At 39.5% G+C, this 20216-nt stretch overlaps 1 protein-coding gene across 4 annotated transcripts in view; it reads left to right on the plus strand.

Annotated features, from left to right (window-relative positions):
- LOC138750153 (trinucleotide repeat-containing gene 6A protein-like) overlaps positions 1 to 20216 on the plus strand; it is a 188093-nt gene that overhangs the window by 108952 nt on the left and 58925 nt on the right. For all 4 annotated transcript variants that reach the window (XM_069912294.1, XM_069912293.1, XM_069912295.1 and 1 more), the window contains exons 5-8: positions 2575 to 2898; positions 6692 to 6739; positions 13756 to 16596; positions 19252 to 19458. In XM_069912294.1, coding sequence (XP_069768395.1) covers positions 2575 to 2898; positions 6692 to 6739; positions 13756 to 16596; positions 19252 to 19458 — 3420 coding nt within the window. The remainder of the gene's footprint in view (positions 1 to 2574; positions 2899 to 6691; positions 6740 to 13755; positions 16597 to 19251; positions 19459 to 20216) is intronic.

Below are 20216 nucleotides of genomic sequence, written 5' to 3' on the forward strand. Positions count from 1 at the left end.
TTTTTGTTTAATTTGTTTATGTATTCCATTAATATTTATAGTCATATAATTCTACATGGCCATCTCATTTTCTGTTTATACCTCACCACTTCCTCACCACCACCTTCCCCCTTTTCCCCATTTTCATCTCTCAATTTTCCCTTTTTGAACTCAATGTGTGACAACACTTTTAAAAGATAAAATACTTCAGCAACTCCCACATATAAAATTCCCTAGACTCCAAATGTCCCCCCCCCTCCTCTGAGTTGCCCCTTGTCCATTGCCGAGCAACCATAATTCCCCTCTGCATTTGGATTGCAAACCCGATCGCAAGCATCAACTGATTTCGCAGTGATTGTTATTCTCTCCCACCCAACCCCCTCCAGAAGAGATTTATATCTTCACATATAACAAAGCTCACCTTCTTTTCTTTCCCCCTCTTACTTCCTTTCTTCCCTTTTCTTTCCCTTCTTTAGTTCTTACTTAAACATTAATTTTATATTTTTATATGTAGTTTGTTGCCATTCTTTGTTCTTGTTACATCTCTTCATCTCACCTTCTGTCCTGCAGGCATTCTTCAAATTCTCGTGGTTTCTCCGGATCTGAGAACAATCAGTTTTGCTCCCCCAGGATAAATATTTTAAGGACAGCTGGATATCTTAACATAAATTTATAGCCTTTTTTCCATAGGATTGATTTTGCTGTGTTAAACTTCTTCCTCTTCTTTAGGAGTTCAAACTTATGTTTGGGTAAAAAAATATTTTTTGACCCTTTTATTCAATGGAATTGTATTCTCTAATTTTATTCCTTGCCCTCTCCAGAATATTTTCTCTTGTCATGTATCTCGGAAATTTTACTACAACGCATATTGGTTTTTTTGTGTCTGTGGTTTCGAGGCTAGTGTTCTGTGTGTCCTTTCTATTTCCTTTCCTTCCTGTATTTCTGGCATTCCCAGGACCTTTGGGATGCATTCTTTTATAAATTCTTTCATATTTGTGCCTTCATCTTCTTTTAGGCCCACTATCTTTATGTTGTTTTGCCTACTATAGTTTTCCATTATATCAATCTTCTGACCTAACAACTCTTGTGACTATTTAACTTTTTTGTCACCATCTTCCAATTTTCTTCGTCATTCACTTCCATTTCACTCTACATTTTCTCTTTTCCCTATTTCTGTCAAGACCAGATCTATTCTACTCACTTTTCCTTCTGTACTTTTCATTTTTCTTTTCATTTCACTAAATTCTAATGTCAATCATTCTTTTAATGCTCTCATTTGTTCTTGAAAAAAGATTTTATCTTTATACTGTGCATCTATTTTCCCTCTATTCCTCTGTGTAGAGCTTGGTCTTCTTCCTCTTCCTCCTCCTGTATCTGCACCTGTGTTTGTGTCTTCTACTTCTCTTCCTTGTATCTGTGTCTCTTCTGACTTTCTTGTTGAGCTGCTTGCCTCACTTTGCTGGGCTTTTTCTTGCATGGCTTCTTGCTGTTGTTCCTCTTCTTCTGGGCTAGTTATCTGTTGGACCTCCTGTTGCTGTTCTTCTTTTCTATCACTCCCTTTCCTGACGCTCTCCTCTTCTTCCAGCTGAGAGCCCTGATGTCAGGCATCCCTCAGCTGGTCACATTGTGTTAGTTTGCTCCTCAGCTGGGCCCCCCTCCCATCGGTGTTTTCTTTTTCCTTAGTGTGCGCATTGCATGCTTCTGTTTGGCTCAGAGAACCATTTTTGCAGTCCAGCGGTCGGGAGGTCGCGATTACCAATCTTGGGGAGCGGGCTCTTTTCTCCCCGACAGCTCCCTGTTTCTTCATGCAGGTGAGGCCTTCTTCTTTCTCTTCTGGTGTTTTTTCTTCTTTTTTTCCCCATTGTTTTTACTTTTTCCTTCTTGGGTGCCATTTTCTTTCTTTTCTCCACAACTTTATCTTTTATTTGTTGTGTTTTGTGTTTCTTGAACTTTGTGTTTTCTTCACTTTATTTCTTCTTTTCTGGAGAGGGCTGGTATTCTCCTACTGGCCACTACTCCGTCACGACTCCTCTTTGCTTTAGTAAATTTGGGAATGTATTCTGTTTGTGATCTTACAATCCTGTGTGAACTATTGTTTGATTAGAAGTAACTGTGTAGGCTCTCATGTCAGGTTCCAAAATTCGATTTAGTTTTCTTATTTTTATTGTCAAAGAACGAACATGACATCACCTGAGATTCCTTTTTCCTGCAAATGAGGCAGAATTCCCACAATTTCCAAAATGAAATAGAATGGTTTTGGAAAGATGCTAAAGTTTGAGTCCTTTGAGAGAAGTCCATTATTTTCCCAGCAATTTGCACAAATTCTCACCTGACAAAAAGTAACCTCATAAAAAGGATCCCTGGATACTTTTTATAAAAGGGCTCTTGGGTTTTACTATCAGTTTGCTGGTATATTTGAGATATCTGAGAATAGAATTAATCAGATCAGAATGAATATACATTTAAGCATGTACACATATATGCATGAACATAAATATTCATGTTTTTACATTTGAAGTTGATGTAATAAGTATTCATTGAGATGTCATGGAGTGGGCATTAACATTTTTTTCTCCCCCCCTCCTCCCCTCCAAGTGCCAGCACCATCCAAGACCAGTCAAAGCCAGCCTCAGCCTGCCAACTCTAACAGCAGCACTTCCACAAATACCAGCAACAATAGCAATGCCAAGTGGGTCCCAGCCAACACTCAGCACCAAGCCTTGTCTCGATATCCTCCTCGTGAAGTACCGCCACGCTTCCGACACCAGGAGCAAAAGCAACTGCTGAAGAGGGGCCAACAGCTACCATCAACAGCTGGGACTGCAACCTCAGTAGTCACCAGCCAGTCTGGAAGCAGTGCTGTTACTGTGCAGACAGTGAACAACAGGCAGCTGCAATTTAGCAGCAAAACCTTGACAGGTAATCTACAGTGCAATCTGTAAATTACAAATAAATGTTTTCCATTCTGGGCTTTTATATAAAGGCAGTTTAAACTTTTGTCCAAAAAGTATTGTACCAAATTTGCTCAGGTGGATCACTTGGATGAAATCTGCTTATCACGAGTACAAAAACAAAATAACACAAAACAAATCTGAAATAATAATAAAATGACAGAATTGCTCCCCAAATGTGTAAAATTATGGAGAAAAAAAAGAGTTAATATTTCAGGTAACATAAATATTGGGAAAAAAGTCAAGATGTAAATCAGTATTGAAGATACAGGGAAAGATAGATATAAGGAAAGAATAAAGCTTCAGTTGTATGACAGTATGGAAGGCAGGAAAGGTGAATCACAAAAGGAGTAATTAAGACATGTTCATCTAATTGATTTCCTATAGTTCTTTAAAGTATAATTGGAAGCAATGCATCATCAGCCTTATTTCTTTCACATTACTTTTCAAACACTTAAAAGTAGCAATTTACTTTTAAATTTTAATCTAGTGCATTGTGTTTTCTTAGTCTCTACATTGTGGAGATCAAATAGAGATTCACAGATTGCTTTAACTGTGTCTCCAGGTTTTGGATCATGTGTCTCCTAAATTTGTCCTTAACCCATTCTGTCCTCTGGCCCCAGGTTTCTATGCTATCCCACTGTAGAAAATAGTTTTGACATGTTCAAGTTTATTGCTACGTGTAGTGATAGAAGTTGTTCAGTGAGCAGACATGTTAGAAATTTCATACGTTGTGCAAGTGATATACCAAAGTGCTGTGTTACAGTGCAGTTGCTGTGGAACAAAGCATAACATTGCTATTTAGAGGTTCATTCAGCAGTATGTCCTTGAATCTGGTGATGTGTGATTTCATACTCATGAATCTTCATGATGGAAGGAAGGTGAAGAGAGTGTTACCGTGATGGGATAAGTCTTTTAATATGTTGGCTGCTTTTCCAAGGCAGTGAGAGTTATAGATGGAGTCAAGAGAGGAGAGGTGCGTGTGTGTGATGGCCCAAACCAGGTTCACCATCAACAAGGGTTTCTTGCAGTCATGTAGCAGTACTCTGATAGAACGATGCACCTACAGAAATTGTTGAGGGAAGTAGGAGACATGCCAAATTTCCTCAGGCTGCTGAGAAAGTAGAGATGCTAATGCACTTTCTTGGCCATTGCTTCAATGCAGATGGACCAAAACAAGTCATCAAAGAAGTTCACAACTAGAAACCTAATCTGTCTACTATCTTCGCCTCAGCACCATTGTTGTAGATGGTAGAGTGAGCTCCATCCTTTTTCCAGAAGTCAGCAACCAGCTCCTTGGTCTTGATGACATTAAGCAAGAGGTTGTTGTTCTGCCATCAGGCTATGTCCCTCCATCTGATTCTGCCTATATTCACACATTTGGCTACTCAGTCATGGGTGTACATTGGGGCTGACTACAGAGGCTTTTAGGGTCCAAGTGTTGAGGAGGATGAGGTGCTTTCGTCAATCTTCACTGATTGTGTCCTTCAGGATAGAAAGTAATTGATCCAATTTGCAGTGAGGATTACTAAGAACAATGGCACATAGCTTATGTTAGTTTGGCACTATTCATCAATTTTAGATTTTTTTTTGTTTTCTTGCTACCCTCTCTGGGTCAACTTTTGTTTCTTTAACTGTCTCATTACTATTCCTTTATCATGTACTCACATTCTTTTTGTTGTTTTATCTCTCTTTATCTGCACCTCAAATGTTTTATCATCACATTTGGATGGTGAAATGTGTGGGGTTTTTTTCTCTCTCCCTCTCCCCCTCCATCTCTCTTTTCATTGTTCTATTTAATTCCCTATATTTCTAGCATTTTTTAAAATCCTGCTTATCATTACTGACTCAAGACTGATGGATAATCACTGACAAGAGGATGAACTCAGTTTTGGCCTTAGTTAAATCTTTTTTTTTCTGTTAAAAAACAATACTAATAAGAACATTTTGCAATCTGAATTGCAGAAAACATTCAGGGAATCTTTGGATGGGAATTTTATTGACACTTTTATTGACAGTGTCTTGTTGTAATTATATTTATTTAGTCAATTAAATTCCTGAAGAGTAGAGTTTTGCAACCTTTATTCTAAAATCTTGAAAATGCATTTGGAGAGATAAGCAGTTTTAAAATTTCATTGATGCTCTAATTTTAACGCAGGAAAACAAGTGTTCCCCAAACTAAATACCATTGGCCAAATTTGGCTGCAACAATGTTTGGCTTGGCCTGTTAAAGTAAGCATTCTGCTAAGTAGATACTCTAGGTTTCCTCAAAAGTTTTCCACTATTGCAGAGAACCAAGATCGCAGAGGAAGTGAGTTGGAGGTAGGATTGATTGTTGGTGGAAATTGAAGGAATATAGCTTGAAAGTGCCAATTGGAGAGAGAATGAGATCTCATGATCACTTTGAAATATGTGGGGTAGGGGGAAGTGATGTTGGATGGAAATTGGAAAAGGGAATGTACCAGCTGAAGATACCAGTGACATAGATTGTGGGGAAAGGGAGGGTGAAGATGATGTGACCATGAATCACAGTGCAAACATTCATATAAACTACTTTAGAAAAATAAATAAAAATAGTGCAAAAAAAAGTCAAAGTAAGGCAGTGATCATTGATCATTCAGAAATCAGATGGCAGTGGGAAGGGAGCAGTGCACATCCTTAGGTAGGGTCCTCTACTCCTTTCCTGATGGTAGTAGAGTGAAGAGGGCATGGGCTGGGTGGTGAACGTCCTTGAGGGTAGAGACTGCTTTCTTAAGACAGCGCCTATTATAGACGTCGTCGATGTAGTGGTGCCAGTGATGTCATGGGCCAAGTTAACAATTCTCTGGAGTTTTTTCTTGTCCTGAGCCTTTGCATCTCCATAACAGGCGTTGATGCAATCAGCCAGAATGCTGTCTACAGTACACCTATAGAAGTTTTCTAGAGTTTTAGGTGACATACCAAATCTCCTCAAATATCTCACCAAGTATAGCCACCAGCAAGCCTTCTTCTTGATGCATCAGCATGGAGGCTCCAGGACAGAATCTCGGAGATGTTCACCCCCAGGAATTTGAAGTTGTGACCATCTCCATGGCACGTCTTGTTCTGACTTCCTCATGAATCATCTCATTGGTTTTGCTAAAGTTGAGTGCCAGGTTGTTGGTGATCTGATCTGTCAACAAACTAATCTGTCTCCCTTGTGCATTCTTCCTCATTGCCGTTTGTGGCCAATTAAACCAATAAACTCAAAATCCAGAGTAAATCCACGAGTAAAACCTAGAGTAAATCCACGCAGACTAAAGGAGAAGGTACAAACTCCTAGACAGCCAGATTCCAATCCAGGTCATTGGCTCTGGAAATGCATTGTGCTATCCATACTGCCCTGTATCTCGGCAAATTTTACTGCATCTTTTCATTTTTTTCATTATTTTATTTTCCTTTTAACCAAGAGATACCTTCTCTCTTAGATGATTGCAATATCTTTGAATAATGTTAGCTTTCATGGTTGAACTGCTTTTGGTGAGCTTATTCCTGACATAGTGTATTATAATTGTATATTAATTAGTTTTGTTGCATTATATTACAATTGAGAACAGTTGCACAGTGGATTTTGTGCTGTTCAAGCTAAAGATGACAGAAATCGCTGGCCAGAGTTTTTCAAGTATATTGGTATTCTTTGTTATAATTGCGATGAGCGAAAGATCAATATTTTTCTTCGATCAAAAGTGACCTGAGCATATATTGAATCCTGACACCTTTGTGGTTCTCTTGCTTTTTCTTAGGCATGCCTCCCATTCGGGATTTGGTCAGCCACTCCCCTAACCAGTCAGGTGACAAAAGCTTTTTTTCTCTCTCCTTTCTGACATCCTTTCTTTGTCTTCCATTTCATTCCCTGTGTCATCTCATTGTGGCTTGATTTTACACATCCAGCAGAATGAAAGTAATGGCAGTGGCTGCTTGCTAATGCAAGAGATGTGGGTTGGATTAGCTGACTTGCTTTGTTTCATGCATCAGTTTTCATGTTTTATATTTGTAATAGATCTGCATGCTTTTCTTAAATCCTTTCTTATGTGCTCAGACCCAAAAATGTTTTGAACTTCTATCCATGAGTGATCTTGTAGACTTCATTGTCAGCAATTCTCAGCAATTTATCTAAATAAATTGTGCAGTTTATTTTTAACACAAGGCCATCACAAGTATAGTTTGGTGGTGACAGTTAATTTTCATTTAATATGCAGCATTATTCAATTAGTGTTATTGTGATCAAACATGTTATTTCTTAGACAGCAGGGGAGTGGCAAATCACTGCTTCAATTCCTTTACCATTGAGATTATTGATTAATGCTGGAATTGAAAAGGGTGATTTTAAAAACTTTTCTATTTTGAATACATCCTATAATTGAGATACGTTTCTTCAGGATGTATTTAATGCTCAAATTATTCTGGAGACAAAAATGAGTTAACCATATTGGCAAATTCCGTAGGTTTGGCAAGAAATAGGGATATACATAATTGTGCACAGCATTGGGTGTTCTTCATGGGCTGCATTGGTAGAGTGCTTTATTTGGACGTAGTAGAAGATGCACCATGTGCTGAATTAATTTGTGGCTCTTAACTTTTTTCTTTTGAGAAAAGTGCAGAGTTCCTCTGATCAAAATGAAATTAGTTACTTACAAGCTAAAGAACTTTAACATTACTTGACCATATTTTATTAGATATTTTAAACTTATTGTGATATTTTGCCATGTAATTTTATAGAATAATTAATAGTTTCTCTGTAATCAGGTTACTTTCTTGGAAACATTAAACAATGATTTACTTAAGAGCTGCAATCTCCATTTAGCAAAATTGTGGTGTATTTAGTGCCCATGGTTTTGGTTAGACTGCACACTTCCAGTTTACAAAGACCATTATTTCTCTGCAATATACCATAGTCCAAACAAAGAACAATCTGGCAGTCTTGTAGATTGTGTGTTGCAGGAATTTTCAGAGTCAAGGTCTGACATTGTACTGAAATACAAGTACAGGATTCACTCTGTTCAAGTGATGTTTCTCAAACTCTTGATCAAATGCATGTTGTGATTTTTAAGTCTTGCATCCAATTGTATTGCATGAATCAATGAAAAGTATTCATGTAGCTTCTACTCATTGCTTTTATTTTATTTGAAAGGGACTATTAATCTGTTTTTGTACTATGTACCTATCCAAATTCTTCTCAGATGATAAAATTGAGCCCTCATTCACCACTTAGTTGGCAGCTCGTTCCATATTCCCACCACTCTCTGGATGAAGAAGTTCCCCCTAAACGTTTCCCCTCTCACCCTTAACCGATGTCCTCTGGATTGTATCTCAATTGCGCTCAGTGGAAAAAGTATACCTGTATTTACTTTGTCTATCCCACCTCATAATTTTAAATACCTCTATCAAATCTCCCCTCATTCTTCTATGCTCTAGTGAATAGAATCCTAATCTATTTAACCTTTCTCTGTTACTCAGTTGCTGAAGTTCGGGCAACATCGTAATAAATCTTCTTTGCACTCTTTCTATTTTATTGGTATCTTAGGTGATAAAACTGCACACAATACTCCAAATTTTGCCTCACCAATATTTTATACAACTTTTACTGTAACATCCCGACCTCTATACTCAATACTGATTTACGAAGGTCAATATGCCAAAAGCTCGCCTTAAACCCTCCTTATTCTTATAAGCTCTCCTTATCCACTTGTGACACCATATTCAGGGATCTGTATTCCCAGATCCATCTGTTCTATTGAACTCTTCAGTGCCCTACGATTTACTGTGTATGTTCTTTCTTGGTTTGTTGTTCCAAAATGCAACACTGTACATTTGACTGCATTAGATTCATATGCTATTTTCAGCCCATTTTTCCACCTGGTCCAGATCCCTCTGCAAATTTTGAAAACCTTCACTGCCCACAATGCCTCCAAACTTAGTTTCATCTGCAAACTTGCTGATGCAATTTACCACCTTATCATCCAGATCGTTGATATAGATGACAAACTACAGTGGTTCCTATGCTGATTCCTGAGGCACACCACTAGTAGTCCTCCAGTCCAAAAAGCAATCATCCATAACTACTCTGGCTTTTCATGTCCAGCTATTCTAGAATCCATTTTACTACCTCACCTTGAATAACCTCCCACATGGGACCTTTTCAAAGGCCATAATAAAGTCCATGTAGACATCACCCACAGCCTTCATTAACCTCCTGTAAAAACTCTATAAGATTGGTTAAATATGACTTACCATGCACAAAGCCATGTTGACAATCCCTAATCAGTACCTGGCTATCCAAATAATTGTTTTTCCAATCTCTTAATTTATCTATCACTGAGAATGGACTCACCCACCTATAATTTCCAGGGTTACATTTGGAACCTTTTTTAAACAATATATCAATGAGAGCTACCCTCGAATACTCCGGCACAACACCTGTGGCTAAGAACATTTTAAATATATTTATCAGAGCCCTGAAATTGCTACGTTAGCTTCCCTCAAGGTGAGAGGGAATATCTTGTCAGGCCATGGGGATTTATCCAACCTTATTTGTTTTAAGTCAGCAAGCACCTCCTCCTCTTCAATCTGTATAGGTTCCATGACTTCACTGCTTGATTTCTTTATTTCTTTTGACTCTGTGCCATTTTCCTGACTGAAAACTGAAGAAAAGAAAACCATTTAAGATCTTCCCCATCTCTTTTGGCACCATACATAAATTTACTTTTAATTTTAACGGAAACAATCAAACATTGTCCTCTCACAATTTCACTTCGAAGATCTTCCACGTACCTCACATGTCTTTGCCTGAAAACAGCTTATCCCAATACACGTATTCTAGATCCTTTCTCATTTTATCAAAATTTGCCTTTCTCCAATTTAGAATCTCAACCTGAGGCCTAGACCTATTCTTCTCCATAATTAACTTGAAACTAATGGTATTATGGTCATGGGATCTAGAATGTTCCCCTACGCATACTTTGTCCCCTGTCTTGATTTATTCCCTTATAGGAGGTCCAGTATTCCACTCTCTCTAGTTGGTAACTCTATATATTGATTTAGAAATCCTTCCTGAACATATTTGACAATCTTCAAACCGTCCAGCCCTTTTACAGTTTGGGAGTCCCAGTCAATATGTTGAAAGTTAAAATCTCCTACTATCACAATCTTGTGTTTCCTACAACTGTGTGCTATGCCTACAAATTTTCTCCTCCAATTCTCATTGACTATTGGGCAGTCCATAATACAACCCTGTTCCTCAGCTCCACCCATATATCCTTGGTAGTCAAGCTCTCTGGTCTGTCCTGCCTGAGTACAACAGTGATATTTTCCCTGACAAGCAATGCCACTCCTCTCCCTACACCCTCCCTCACCTTTTCTGTCATATCTGAAGCAACAGAAGCCTGGAACATTGAGCTGCCAGTCCTGCCCATCTTGCAACCAGTTATGGCCACAATGTGATAATTCTATGTGCTAATCCAATCTCTTAAGTGCGTCTGCCTTTCCTCCAATACTTATTGCTTTGAAATAGATACACCTGTGAATATATTCCACCATGTACTGCCCATTGACTGCTAACATTACATGCAGTTTTCCCATCATTTCCTTTTTTTTCTCCACTCCTCAATCTATTCTGACACTCTGGTTCCCATTCCCCCTGCAAATCTAGTTCAAACCCTTTGAGCAGCATTAGCAAATCTTTCTGCAATGTTATTAGTTCCCCTTTAGTTCAGATGCAAACTCCCCATCGGAACAGGCCTCATCTTCCTGGGAAGAGAGCCCAATGATCCTGAAGCTCTTCCTCCTGCACTATGTCCTTATACATGTGTTAAACTGCATTATCCTCCTATTTCTAACCTCACTAGCACGAATAGCAATTGTGAGATCACAACCCTGGAGGTCCTGTCCTTCAGCCTAGCTCCTAAGTCCCTGAATTCCTCTTGCAGGACCTCATGTCCTTTATTTCCTTTGTAGTTAGTTTCCACACTTCACTCATCCCAGTGGCAGGAAAACCAATAAAACCAATAAAAACACAAAGCACTACCATATTTTCATTCATATACTGTGTACATGTATTTAATATGCAGAAAATCATAAAAAGAGTAAAAATATTTTTGAATAGCACACACACACACACCACACACACACACACACACACACACACACACACACACACACACATACACACACACACACACTGCGCGGGTGTAGTATTCTAAATTCCAACTCACAAGAGCAATTTGCTTTTACTTGGGACATGAGACAAAACACATTCCAGAGTCCTACTATCTGCCATAGTTACTCTCCCGCATTTTACACCCATTCAACTCCCCCCCCACCCCCCCCCCCCCCCAGAGGTGTCAATCACCCATTATTTGGATGATATCCTTCTGCAACACATTAAAAAGTTTTGGAGAGGAATCAATTAAATAGTTCGAAGGTAGGCTTCAGAATTAAGCAGGATTTAAAATCTGTCATAATTTTAAAAGCCTTTCTTTAAAAGAAACTTTATCTTGTTAAAAATAGTGTGCAATAGAGAAATTTATGGATTAATTTGATGTAATGAGAATAATTATACTGATGCCATAGGGCAGAAACACCCTAATGTCTCAGATCAGAGGCATTTAATATGTTAATCCCCTCCCTCAGGGAATGGGTCTTGACAATTAACATTAGTCCCTTTCGTAAAATCAAAAAGCCCAAATGTAAGGCAGAAATTCTCTGCCCTTACGTCAGGAGACTTACCTCCATGAATGCACCCTTGCCGGCTCCAAGGCACTGACTTCAATCTCTTTTGGGGGGAGGGGCCTTGGAGGAGCGCAGCACTCCGTCACCCAGCATCTCTGCTCTCTTTCCCACTCATTTATCCCTCGCCCTCCATGAACTGTTCAGGGCAGGGGCGGCGCGGTGCAGGGTATGACAGCCCTGCTGGCCACTCTGTCACTTTACCGGGCCACTTGAGCCTTCAGGGCTGCTCATCAGTGCCAGCCGCTCAATATGGGGCAAAACAATGGCTGATTTCCCTACCCATAATCCCCACACAGCTGGAATTGTTATGGGAAATGCAGAGGTACCAGCTCCATGGGGGATTATGAATAGGGAAGACGGCCATTGCTCTGCCACATATTTATGATGGGCGGTGCCACGGCAATAGTCGCCCCGCCTAACATGGCTCCGGACAATGTATCGAGATGCCAATCTACATAAAAGTAGCACTTGAGTAGCCTCTTAGGTAAGTTTAAAATTTTTATCCTCATCTGCAGCCAGCCTCTAAGCAGAGGCCCAGCATGAAAACACCTATTGATAAGATACAGACCCCTAACCAGAATATCCTGTTTCTCAGAATACCATGGCATTCAGGGCAAAGAGATATTTACAACATCAAAATTTTGAACTTTGCTATTTTGTATGTACCCAATTCCCACGCTATAAATTGTGCGCGTTCTTTCATGGCCACTGTTACATTCCCATGCCACTATAAATTGTCCGCATTCTTTCATTGCTGCTGTTACATTCCCATGCCCACTATAAATTGTGCGTGTTCTTTCATTGCCACTGTTACCTTCCCATGCCCACTATAAATTGTGCCCGTTCTTTCATTGCCGCTGTTACATTCCCATGCCCTCTATAAATTGTGTGCGTTCTTTCATTGTCACTGTTACATTCCCACGCCCACTATAAATTACTGATGCGACTTGTCAACTTTTTGAATCATAATTTTATGTAGCTGGCCTGGGGCACTGGACAAAGTGTCGACTCTCTGTCTACCCTAAGTTAAAGAATTTCATGTATGTTGCATGACAATAATGGAACCTTTACCTTTAATGGCAGTGGAACAGGGGCTTCACAATTGAACTGAACTAATTCCTCCTGTCACATAAACACTTTTTGATGCTGGTTTAATAAACAGAAATCGGGAACTGGTGACCTGAAATAACTTGTGTTTTCGCTCTCTTCTGCTTTCTCTTTCCCCTGGCCCCCCTCCATTTTTCCTATCACCACTTCTCTGCTATGGGATGAATGATTTAATGGCTATTTACTATTAATCTTAGCATAGAAAAACATATTTTTTAAAAATTTTAGTTTAATGGCTGTCTGAAACTCTTTGTTGATTAAAATTTACATCTTACAAGTTTGGTCATTTTATCTGGTGATTGGTTTTGATAACATTTCAACCAGTCATATGGTCAGTACTGATGAAATTTTATAGAACTGTTTCAATACTTATGTACACGCATATATATATCATTGGTACAAAACTGATGTTTAAGTGAAATGAGCCAGTAATCCATTACAGGCTTGAATTTACAAGCAATTATTACTGCCTTTACTGTACCCAAGCAATAGGATAGATTAATAGCTGTGAAAATTCAAAATGTATAAGTTTTAAATTTAAAAATCTGCTTTGTTGAATTGAATGTTGGAGTGGGATTACTGTATAATTGATTAAGTATTGTGACAGGATGGAATCATTCTTAAACGGCTCTTAAACATCTTTGATTCCACACACTTCTTTTATTTTAAATGTGGTTGAAAAATCAGTGTAATGTATTTCTGTGAAATGTGCTTGTCTTTGTGGTTCCATTTTACTTGGTGCATTTCCAGTAGTACCAATTTAACATTCATTGGAGATATTTAAATGTTATGGAGGTGTATAAACTTTTATCAAACAGAAAAGATGAAGTTGTTATAGGCACCTTCCCATATTCTAAATTTCTAAACAGTTCAGTGAAAATCTAAATACATATGAAAGATTGAATACAGTGACAACAGTTCATTATTGTGACTGAGTGAATGTACAAATGAGATTCTTGTTCATGTTTTACAGATCTAAACCACAGTAGTTTGGGATCACATTATGAAAATTCTCACTGGGGACCTGTCTCGAGCAACAGTGATTCTACTACAAATTGGGATAAAGTTATTGTAGACGGGTCTGACAAAGAAGCCTGGCCTTCAATCACTGGCAGTGATCCAGAGTTTGCTTCAGAATGCATGGATGTTGACTCTACTTCAAGCTCTGGGTCAGAGAAGAATCTCAGTACCATGGCTTCAGGGAGCACAGTTAGTGATGGTGATGGCAACAGAACAAGCAGTGGAAATGGTTCTTCAAGTCAGTTTTTGGTTGGAAATGTCAGCAATAATGTAGGAAATGGTAGTATTAATGGGCCTTGGGGAGGACCTCGAGGCTCCTTATCAAGCACATGTCAGGGTTCTGCAGAAAACATGGATGGCAAACCAGAAAACAGCCATGGTAAACTGAATGCTTGGAGCAATGTCGGTTCCATTTCCGGTAGGTCATTGAATCAGAATAGTTTGAATCCAAATTCCAATTTAGGTGCCTTGCCTTTGTTGGAAAATGATGGAAATATTGTGCAAGGACCTGTGCCAGGCAGCATTTCTGGCAGCAGTGTTCAACGTAGCACTGCAGGTCAAATGCTGAATAATCAGAATGTTAAAGTGGAACTATCAGCTCATAGTTCTTGGGGAGGGCTGCAGAGGAATTCCAATGCAGAAGTGAATGGTACAAGGAAGCTTTCATTCAGTGGACAACCTCAAAACCGTAACACTGAAATGAATGGACCAAATAACACTACTGACCCTTTGACCTCCAGCTTACCAAACTCTACTAGTTCGATGCAGACAAATGAACTGCCTAAACATACGGGGCCTGGGGCATGGGGTGTACCCTTAGGAATGAGCACAGTAAATCCATCTCAGCTTCAGGTCTCTTCAGTAACAAAAGACACTTCAGTTTCTCAACTTGGCAATGGAGGAATCAGTGAAGGAATGAACAGTGGGTCTTCTGGTACGACTTGGGGTACATCTGGTACTAACTACTCTGGAGAAAAATGTCCAAGCCCTAGCTTTAATTTGGGGCAAACTGGTGGTGATACTGTGAATGCAACTCGAGCACAATCTGCTATTAATGGATCTGGAAGTACTGCTTACAAAAATAATGGTGGAAGCAGTAGAGGAGGTGTCACATGGGAGTCTGGTGTTATTAACTCCCATAATGTGACCTGGGGAGCAGGGAACAGTTTAGGCTCTGGAGGGACTCGAAAAATCTGGGGAAACCCAACACCAAATGCAAACACTGGCACTAAGATCCCAAATGGAGAATGGAACAAACTTCCTAACAATCAGCATTCCAGAAATGGTCTAAACGGAAGTGGTAATAGGAAGGGAACAAATGGATGGAAAAGTCTAGATGATACTCTTTGTGGTCAGAGTCAAAATTTTGCATCTCAGCCCAGTGAACAGAACAGCTTATGGGTCAAAACACCAAAATCTGGTACTGCAGACAGTGAGGGGAGCACAGAAAGTATGGGAAGTCGTCATGATAGAATGAGTGTAGGAAGCAATGATGGCAGTAACCGACGAGGTGAAAAATTAAAACCTAACCACCCAGGAATGGTTCAAAGTATACTGAGTAGAACAGACTTGGATCACCGTGTCCTTTCCAATACTGGTTGGGGACAGACTCCAATTAAACAGAACACTGCCTGGGATATTGAACCTTCAGCAAAGAGTGATAGAAAAATTGATAATGGGACAGAGGCCTGGGGATGTTGTGTTTCCCAGACTTCAAACTCAGGGGGATGGGGGGATGGGCATGGCCCAAACAGTAATGATACCTCATCAGTATCTGAGTGGGGAGATCCAAAGCCTGCTACAGTCTCTTGCAACACGGGGTGGGGAGACACCAAAGGCTCAAGCAGCCAAGGGGGTTGGGAGGACAATTCTGCTGCTACAGGAACAGTCAAGAGCAATCAAACATGGGGAGGTAATAAAGAAGAAAAATTAGGTGCGTGGATTGATGCACAAAAGGTCAAACAGGGATGGTCTGATGGACAGAAATTAAACCATGGCTGGGGAATGTCCATACCAGATGGGTGGGGAGAGAATTCAAGGAGCGGCCAATGGGGGGAGATGCAAAAGTCTGGCAGAGGCACTTGGGTTAATGACAGTGATAGATCTACACCAGCATGGAATGAACCTGGGAGGCCAGGAACAGGCCAAGGCACATGGACAAGTGGCAACAATTCAGATTCCAGTAATACTACAGGCTGGGGGGAGCCTGCCAAGGTTGCTCAGACTCAAGGCTGGGGGGAGCCTACCAATGCTGCTCAGACCCCACAGGGCTGGGGGGAGCCTACCAAGGCTTCTCGGTACCCCCAGGGCTGGGGGGAGACTTCCAAATCTGCACAATCCCCTCAGGGCTGGTGTGAACCTGTAAAGCCTGCGCAGTCTCCCCAAGACTGGAGGGAACCCACCAAGTCAAATAACTCTTCAAACTGCCACAAGCCACAAGATGGTAATGGTTCTTGGGCCAGTAATCCTGGCCAGGGGTGGCTTAATGGTCTGATGCCAGCAGCTTCAAAAGAGGAGGAGCCAATGGGTTGGGAAGAACCTTCTCCGGAGTCTATTCGCCGCAAAATGGAAATCGATGATGGTACCTCTGCCTGGGGGGACCCAAGCAAATACAACTACAAGAGGGTGAACATGTGGAACAAAAACACGCAGAGCAGCAGCAATGGCTCAGAGCAGGCGGCACAAATCCTGTCCTCGCCAACCACACCACAACCCATACCGCAGCACCAAGAGCAGCTGTCACAACAAATGCCACCACCAAGTGCCATTCAAAACAAGGAGAATAATAGCTCTGGTAAGTTGTTTGTCCTGACTTGTAGCTACATAAATGAAAGAAGCTGATCTGGTATTTTTGTGCTATACTGTATCTTCTAAAATGTAATTTGTTAGAAGCCACTTTAGTACATGGTGTGTTTCTACACATTGTGTATATTTATGCCATTAACATTCAGAAGTGATTGAAACATATTTCCAATGTAAGTGGATTCTTTTCAGGTCATTTTTTTTGGTATTAGATGATTATATGCAGCTTGTTTTTGGCTAGTTTTGATTTCTAATAAATTGAAGTGGGTTTTAGGAGAGCGTAAATAGATTTTTCAATAGATTGGTTATTAACAAATGTATTAATGTTGGATGTATCAGAATCATGTTTAAATCAGTATAATTTATCAGCCTGCATTCTTTCAGACTAATTCATAATTTGCGTCTGTTCCTGCATTGTGTGACAACAGTTCTCCTCTTTTCACCCCCCTTCCCCCACCTCTAGTGACATTAGAATGAAAACACTTGATACATTTCCTTTCCTTTTGTGCTCCCCAAACATGTTACTGATCTTGGCTGGTAGATTTTGGCTTATGTGTTAATTTTAAATGGCATTCAGCAGTTAATACACAAACCTTTTTCAAAGATTACATGATAATTTCATTGAGATAAGCAAGTATTATTCTCCTTTTAGTTTCATTTCTCTTGTCTCACTTTTACTTCCTCTTCAACTATTCGTTTTCAAATCTGTGATGTGTTTTTAAATATCTCATTTTAATTCTCAGTTGTTCCTTTTTCTGTGATCTACTATAACTCGATAACAATCCTTCCTCAAATTCTGTCCTTTTACTCATTCCCTATTTTATTCAATGCACCATTGACTTCAGTTGCCAAGGCCTTTGGTTTTATAATTTTATCTCTAATCCATCTCTTCCCATCTAAACACTCCTTAAAATTAAAATCTCTTGTGAACTCTCCTATGTGGCTTGGTATTAATGTGTTGATACATAACACTTGTGAATTTGTGTGGGATGCTTGTCAACCACGTTAATGGTAATATGTGGATTAAACTCTGGTTAAACATAAATTAACAGGTTGTTAATGGTATAGAATAGTTACCGTTGATAATCAAATGATAATTGATTTTAATTGTCATGTTCTTCTGGTTGTTCTCTATGTTGAAGTCTGATTATGTATATACCAGTAGAATCGTGCACAAGATTTTGATCATCTACTTCACATGGTATTTTCTGTTGATAGCTCAACTTGTTTCTTTACACTTCTGTTATTAGTTCTGAATGTGATCTCCCCACCCTCCCCCACCTTATTTGTCACTGATGCCCATTAGTTTAAATATTGCTATTCTTTCAAACTGAATATTGGATCCCTCTAACTTCAGTTTGTTTTTCATAGCTTGCCTGGAGTAGCAGCTGCAGACTTGTTACAAATTTGCTACATGTACAAATGAAGGTTTGAACATTTGGTTTCACAGTACTATTAGCAAAACTACTTGAATTTAAGGAAATGTTCCGAAATGTATTTTGCCCTTGGAAGGGGTGCAGCAAAGATTCATCAGAATGGTACTGAAATGGTTAATTAAAGATAGATTGGATGTAGCTGTTATTCTAAAATTTAAACTAAAGCATCAGTCTAATTCAAATGTATAAAATGTTAGAATTTAAAGGAAAGCTATTATACTTATATTTGTTTCCCACCCCTAATTAACACTGCCACCCCACTCACAAGTAAATTAGTTTGGATGGTGGGACATAGAAATTTCCAAATTGAACAACATACTTTTTTGTTTTGTTTGGAGATCCAGGAATATAGAAAAAAGTGGAAAAGTGAAGCAGAACTGCTATGATCTTGGAATGGGGCAAAATTGCTGAATTGCTTCCTTCTTTATTGAAATTCGCAGGGGCCATGGATATGAATGTGAAGCCAAGTGTGATACTTTTTGGTTCTTTCCTCTCTTACTTGATGTGTGCTTTTGATTGTTGGAACTTGGATGTGCTGCACTAGAAGTGGGAGTACAGTTGTTTCCTGGAAACTTAACCATCTATTTGGGTTAAGTACTGAAACAGGACTGTCTGCTGACCAAGATTCATCTTACACCTCTTGTCCAGAGCTAGGATTTGGGGAATAGAAGCAAGAGAACCTGAACAGCACTAATGACTCAGTGGTCAAGCAGACCAGAAAAGATCAGAGTTAAATCTGTGGTGGACGTTAAGCTGGCTGATGGAAAGCCAGAGTTTGGTCTCTCTATCTGGTCTGAGGAGGAGACAGTCACTCTATCTTTCTGCTTCTCGTCACTCAGCAGCCCCTAATTTGCAGGTAAAAAAGATGCTACGTTTTGGAACCCAGGCTACATTTCATTGGTCATATTGAGCCCAATTTTAATTGCTGGTTTTAGGAGAGAGAGTGCTGTTGTATTTTATTACTGCCACACTATAAAGTATTTGTGAAGGGTACGGTACATTTGATATGAATGATGTGTACATCTTATAACTTTGTTGGAGGATTATTTTTGTGTGTAATTGTATTTAAATTACACAAATACCTCGCCCTATATCAAGGTGAAAAATCTCCATAATTTTTGCACCAAATTGGCAGAATGGTTTGTGTTGACCAAGATATTAACTGGATAGTTTTTTGTTTGTGTTTGTGTTTTTAATTTTATCAAATAAAGGCTGGGGAGAATCTTGCACCATTCAGACAAAACCAGGCACCTCATGGGGAGAACCGCCTGCTCTTAATGTGACCATGGACAATGGAACGACGGTCTGGGGGCAACCTCTGGAAACAGGAGGCAGCTGGAGAGAGCCGGTTAATGACAGTGCTAGTATTTCTGGCGGGGGGAGTACCCCAGCTGCACCTCCACCTCCAAATGGAGCTGGTAAATCTTGATGCTTCTAACTTTTGACAGGATTATAAAGTTGAATAATGGTTGCAATGCATTTGGTTAATGGACCCCATCATTAATTTGGTTTATTACATAAGTTGTTTGATAGCACAGTTGGCATAGTTGCTAGCGCAATGCTGTTATACTGCTAGCGATTGGGACCGGACCTGAGTTCTCCTCGTATCTACATGGGTTTCCTCCCACTGTTCAAATCATATCAGGGGTGTAGGTTAATTGGGTGTAAATTGGGCATCATGGACTCGTAGGCCAAAATGGCCTGTTACCGTGCTGTATGTCTAAATTTTTTTAATTAAAATTTAAATATTCATTAAGTTTCAGTGTACACCATTTAGTTCTTTTAACAGCCTTTTTCTGCCAATTGCAATTAGCATCTAGGAATTGTCAACATTTCAGGTTGAAAACTTCATGGCTTGTTGAAACTGTTTTCAAGTCCTGTAGATCCCTTTTCCATAATAGCCCAATGTTCTTAGCTACTTTTAAAAGATTAGGATGGTGGCCATCAGGGCCTGCCATTATTTTGCTTACTGAAATTTAATATGGTTTTTGTCATATTTCATCATTAAATTTTGGTAGTCTTCTCTTCTGTAAATCTTTCTTCGGCAACTAGGTAAAAAGGGATATTAACAGCTAGTCCTACATAACATATCTTGTAATGTTTCAGCATGTCTAGCATTTTCTTATTTTCATTTATCATACAGGTACATGATCCTTTATCCGGACATCTAAAATCC

Source organism: Narcine bancroftii (genome assembly GCF_036971445.1).
Source record: "Narcine bancroftii isolate sNarBan1 chromosome 12 unlocalized genomic scaffold, sNarBan1.hap1 SUPER_12_unloc_2, whole genome shotgun sequence".
In the NCBI taxonomy this organism is placed as follows: Eukaryota; Metazoa; Chordata; class Chondrichthyes; order Torpediniformes; family Narcinidae; genus Narcine; species Narcine bancroftii.